Consider the following 5,719-nt stretch of genomic DNA (forward strand, 5'->3'; position numbering starts at 1 on the left):
CGCGACGGCACCGGCGAGTCCGACGACGACCTCGCGCAACACGACCCTGCGCTCGCTAAGCTGTGCGCGGGGCCCGCCCGCGCGCTCTCGCTCTCGCCCATCTCTAGCCGCAGCGCCTCCGCCGACGGCCCGCCGTCGCCGCGCGAGCGCCCGCGCCCCGCTTCGCCGTACGTTCGCACCCCGCCGCCCCGCGCAATGCTCGCGAAGAGCGCCAGCGCCGCCACCGTCGCCGTCGCCGCCCCCTCCCCGCGCCCCGCGCTCCCGAAGACCACCTCCTCGCTCCAGCTTCACATGCCCCGCGGAAGGGTCGAGTGCATTCCAAGGCCCCCCCGCCCGGAGACCCCGAGGCAGCTCCCGAGGCCCAGGGTTTTCATCAGCCAGCCCGCCGGCAAGAGTACCAATGATACAGACTTTGAAGGCTTCATGATGAGGGAAAGGTACAGTGACGCCACTAGTCGCTCGGAGACTATCACCCCGAGTACCAGTGAGTCCTCGGCCAGCTCGAGGCCTAGGCGCAGCAGTGGCTGGGAGAACGCCCCCGAGAAGACCGTTACCCAGCTCCTGCAGGAGGAGGATGACTACTATTTTAGCGATGACGAGAGCGTCGCGGGCGTCAAGGACCTCTCCAAGAACCTCATCAAGAGGGCTGACTTTGCCGCTGTTATCCCTGGCGATGCCCTGTCGAGCAAGGTCCATCGCGTGCTTAGCAACCTCAGGAGCATCTCCTTCCAAAACCCGGCCGTCGAGGATCCGGATACCGCCTGGGGCCAGGCCTCCGCCCACCGCCCTGCCCTCACGAAAAAGTCTGCAAACAACATTTGCTCAACCGCCTCAAGATGGCGCCGCCCTAGGGGAAGGATCTCTAGCAAGAATGGCGTTCAAGAGTTTGAATGCTACAGTGAGGCCGATGCCGCCTCTATGCACAGCTATACTTCATCTGCCAAACATCCTATCCCCACCAGGAGATACAATCATCGCGATGCCCTCAAAAGCATCCAGGGCCTTACGGGACGCCATCACAAGAACATTTGGAATGCCGCGACCAAGAGGGACCGCACCTCACCAATAACTCCCAATTTCTTGGTCGGTACCGGCCAAGACTATCTCGCTGCTGCTACTACACTCAATCAGCCCTTGCATACAGTCACCGCTATGGTCCCCGCAGAACCGGAATCCCAGGACAGTCGCCGCAGGTCGGTCGACAAGTACGTCGAGTTTATTCATGCCTCAGCCCAGAGAGAGTCGAAGAACAAGTTGCTGTCTAGAAACTTCACAGGTCGAGTATTGCACAGGGCACAAGGCTTGTTCCGTCGAAAGTGGAAGGTGTAAAGGGGGGCCTCGTTGTGTTAGTGTTCACGTGCGATCGTTAATTTTGCTTTGTTGCGCCCAACCCCATTTGGCTTCCATTGTGTCTACATCTTGGCGTGTCGATGTTCGATTCGCCTATTTTTTTTTGCTCCCATAGACGAGGGAGGGTGTATCATATAGCTGCTGCTTGTAGTTTTCTGGGTAAGGAATCGTTGTTTTTTTTGCTTTATTCCACCGGTATGATCCATGTAGAAAACACGCAAAAAAGTCTCCTATCTTGTATTGTTGTCAGCCTCAGCCTCAAACTTAAACTCGCACGCTGGTGTTTTTCTATTATCTTCCTCCTTGTCATCTGGACTGAAATCAGCCAAAGTCTGGTCTAGACTGAAATTTATCCCATGGCTCTGTTTCGTGATTGGAGAGTACAAGGCTCTGTCTAACGCACAAAATATCTTGGTCAAGTGTGGTAAGCCCTCGTCTCGACAGAGTGTGTTGTAGAAGCACTTTGCTGTCACACAGACGAGGCCACAAAGGGTAAGCGGAAAAACCAACAAAAGAAAGAAAAAAAACAGCCAAGTCGTTAGAAAAACAATTCCTCTCTCTCCTCACCGCACATGTGTTTTGTTTCGTCGAACACAGGACAGAAGAAGGAAAAAAAATTCACTTACTCACAAGCAGCGAATGAGTCTCGCCCTCATCTCCATGCCGATCAGTGCTTGTCGTCTCGAACGACTGCCCGAAATCCCGCGCCATATTACTGGTCATCTTGCGAATCGCCTTCATCCTGTTGAACGACATCCACAGCGCAGCGCGCACGACCCAGAAATCCGGTCGCAGCCTTTCCGTCACCCTGACGGCCTTGCGGTCCGCCTCGGTCGCGTCCCGGGCGGGCACGAGCTTGGCGCCGTACCCCGCGCGAATCACGTTGCCCAGCCGCCACTCGTCGCGGATGCGCGGCTCGAGCACGCGGTGCGTCGCGATAGCGAGCGCGGCCGTGTGCAGGTGCACGGCGCTGCGCTCGTCGACCAGCGCCCCGCCGTGCTTCTCGCAGAGCCGCGCTGTCATGTCCTCGATGCGCCCCGCCACCTCGTCCACCTGCCCCTCCAGCTCCGGCTGCTTCACGAGCGGCAGCGTGCGCAGGTACACGAACCGCGTCGCCTTGTTGGCTGCCATGCCCATGATTTCACCCGCCTTGCGCGCCGGCGGCGCCCCGTCCCGCGGCGAGGCCGCGCACGCTAGATTGCGCCCGCGTGCCATCGTGGCGCCCGCTTGTTTCACGGGGCGCGCGCGGTAGAATGCCCCCGCAAGCTGAAGAGTGCGCTGCATGGCGGGCCCGTGGCAAAGGTGCTCGCGTTCTCACTTCTGCCCGAGATAGATGGCGCGTTAGTGCTGTGAGGCAGAAAGCATTTTTGTGCCAGTCGCGCGTAGGGTAGACGCAGCGCAGGCACCGGAAGATGAGCGTCTAAATTCGACGATCGCGAAGAAGAGATGCACTCCGGAAAAACTGTTTTTGATTTTTTGTCGTTGCCGTCGCGCGTGAGGAATCCGCGGCATGTGCTCCTACTGTGCAGTGAACCCTCCCGATAAGGATATGCCAAGTGGAAGTATTCCATATTCTTTTGCGGAGGTTATTCTTGCACTGCTGGCATCTCAATTACGACACCCCCGATGTTTGGCCTTAACAACTTCTGGGCTACAGTACAGTAAATTACCGAGTTGGAAATGATTTGATTTCAGTACACCTGACAAGTGGCTCCGTGGCGCGCGTTGCGCGCCGCAAGTGGGGAAGAATGGGTGCATCCAGAAATTGCCACTCCAACACTGCGACTCTTTTTGGCCAATCACAGGCCTCCGCTGGGCTGGAAATGTAGTGGGCGCCCCACCACTTCTGCTGAAGTGCAAGGACCCCCGAGGGGTCCTTGCACTCCGCCACTCTGCAATATGATAACATTTTGTGGGGAGTTGATCCCCTTCCTGCTCTCAGGATCAACACGGACGACCCAAAATTGCCCATATCCTATGATGGCCAGCCCAAAACGCACACAAGCTCTCGACAAACTCGCAGTGCTCGCAACAGCAGCAGCATCTGTTGCTGCTGTTTCCCTCACATGGAGGGTTCTTCGAAGGAGAAGGATAAACGGGAGAAAACGAAGATCCCGAAAGCCCCCTCAGTATCGCCGAGCGGCATTGATCCGACCGGTTTACACCAGGCTGACAACGGCATGGAATCAAATTTTGTCATGCGGCATCGACGATGACTTTCTCCTCGCGACAAACTTCACAAAGGCCATCATTTTACAGCGTATTCTGCCATTCTTTGAGTCTGAGCGCGTTGGGTTCAATTTTGGGAGCCCATACAGAAACGGTGTAAAGACGAGAGGACGTAAGCCTTTCCTTAACAGCATTGATTTGCTCGGTCTGGCGTTATGGTACATCAAAACAAAAGGAACAGTCTACAATATGTGCCCTATTTTTGGAATTGTATCCTCCAGCGTAAGTGTATGGTTAGACTACAGCTTAGAGGTGCTGATGCGCGTTGTTCGCAAACAAGAGCGAACTGATTTTGCATTCCGCTGGCCTACATTTGCCGAAATGAAGCTTTCAGCAGCTCTTCTCGAAAACAATCGGCAGAATGGAGGCCTTCTCACTGGCGTGTTCGCTATAACGGACAGTGGCAGAATGCCCTGCGCCGACTACACGGACGCCAACCTTCAGAACGCGTACTATGAAGGGTTTACACAGTCTGTCGAGGTGACCAATCCTTCTCGGGGGTAGGGGTTGGTGCGGCATTCGTCGGGGCGCGGGCTGGTGCGGCATGCTTTGAGGTGGCAAACCGTGTGCGGAATGTTGGCGGCGGGGTGGATGTGGCATGTGTGGGTCTCGGGGGTCCCGTGGCTGCGGTTGGTGTGACTGGGTTGGGCGTGGCGGGGGTCGGGGGCGGGGCTACAACGTGTAGATCTTGATTGACGAGGTCAAGGATGACCTCGGCACCAGATGGGACTTGACGGGAAGCCATGGGCGCGAACCACGTCGCAATAATTGGGAGAGGAGGGGTGTTTGGCATGATGTTGGCATGTGTTGAAGTCAAGGAAAGCGAGAAGGCGGGGAAATGGTGTAAGACGGAATACGGCAGCCGCGCTCAGGTTTGGCGGGCTGAGGAGCGCAGTGGTGGCATAGTTGCATTTTTCGACATTTATCATACTGTGTTGGAGTGATGGAGTGGCAATTTCTGGATGCACCCAATGCGAAAGAGTTTGAAAGTCGCTCTCTCGCTCACGAAGGAAGACATGAATGTGCTTCTGACCAAGCTGACGGAGCTCAGGGTGCGAGATTGGAGTAAACAAGTGCTGTCCACCATGCGGGCTCTCGGCCATGGTGGAAGTACAGTAAAGTTTGCGCAGTCACGTAGACGAACCTGCTTGCGAAGTGATCACTTTGGTTTCTGCACGAAGAAAAGATAGTTGAGAGTGTAGTCCTTTGACTCTCTGTTTACTGAGTAGTGAGTCAACTCAAATGCTGGCGCAACAGATCCTACAAAGCCTTGGCTAAACGAGAGACAGCGGCAAAAATGCTATAAAAGGAAGAACACTAAAAACGGTAACAAGTAAAAGGGAGTACCGTATCCAGAAAGGGATGATATTCGGAATGGAACCAGATGGTACGTACAGTGCGTGAAACAGGAATAACTACATCCATCGACTACCACGTAAACCATACTTCCCGTACCCCTTTTAAAGCATCGCCTCGTGTACAGCACCAGTGCACCGCGGAACAACCTTTTGTAGAGGCCAACTGCTGCAAAAGGATACTGTTCTGGAGTTAGCTCTTGAAAACCGCGCGAAACTCGTATAAATACGCGAAATAACATTAATTCACAGTACCTTCAGGGCGCCAAAACAAGACCGTAAAGCGCTATATAACGCTCCAAACATCACGATAAGAACTCCGATTACTTCTTTATGCAACCCAAACATCTCAAGCATCCACAAAAAAAACCAACATGCCTCGAGGCCCTTCCATAACAGATATTGAACGTGAACAGATCCTGGCACTCCACAAATAATGCAGTTCATTCTGCAGCATTGCAGACTGTCAATCGGTCTGTAGAGGCAGTACAGGGTGTCGCACGGCAATTATTTAAACAAAAACATCCTAAACACTGGACAAGAAACTAGAAAATATCAGAAACGCAGAAAAGAGCTGTAATTCGGATGTCTATAGAAGGGGAAGATAGCGCAAAAGCATTTCATGCTGAGCTCAAGCTGCCCATGGGGCACAGACACGTCCAGCAATTACTGAGCGCTGTGCGCTACCTCAAGTATAAAAATAATAATAACGGTACTGCGAATGACCCCTCAACACAAACAAAACACGGTCAAGTGGTGCCGTAAATTTTTAAGCGACGGTGAGG

General features: G+C 54.3%; 2 protein-coding genes; one reads left to right on the forward strand and one right to left on the reverse strand.

The window, feature by feature from the left end:
- The first annotated feature begins 291 nt into the window (after window positions 1-291).
- On the forward strand, window positions 292-1,645 carry CHC_T00005749001 (hypothetical protein). XM_005717341.1 is given in 2 exon segments: window positions 292-1,329; window positions 1,330-1,645. The coding sequence occupies 1 exon segment, from the start codon at window positions 292-294 to the stop codon at window positions 1,327-1,329; it is 1,038 nt and encodes a 345-aa protein (XP_005717398.1). The 3' UTR covers window positions 1,330-1,645.
- A 16-nt stretch (window positions 1,646-1,661) lies between these two features.
- CHC_T00005750001 (hypothetical protein) lies at window positions 1,662-2,634 on the reverse strand. XM_005717342.1 is given in 2 exon segments: window positions 1,662-1,968; window positions 1,969-2,634. The coding sequence occupies 1 exon segment, from the start codon at window positions 2,632-2,634 to the stop codon at window positions 1,969-1,971; it is 666 nt and encodes a 221-aa protein (XP_005717399.1). The 3' UTR covers window positions 1,662-1,968.
- Window positions 2,635-5,719: the final 3,085 nt, after the last annotated feature.

The sequence above is a fragment of the Chondrus crispus genome, genomic scaffold (assembly GCF_000350225.1).
Source record: "Chondrus crispus Stackhouse genomic scaffold, scaffold_310, whole genome shotgun sequence".
Lineage (NCBI taxonomy): Eukaryota > Rhodophyta > Florideophyceae > Gigartinales > Gigartinaceae > Chondrus > Chondrus crispus.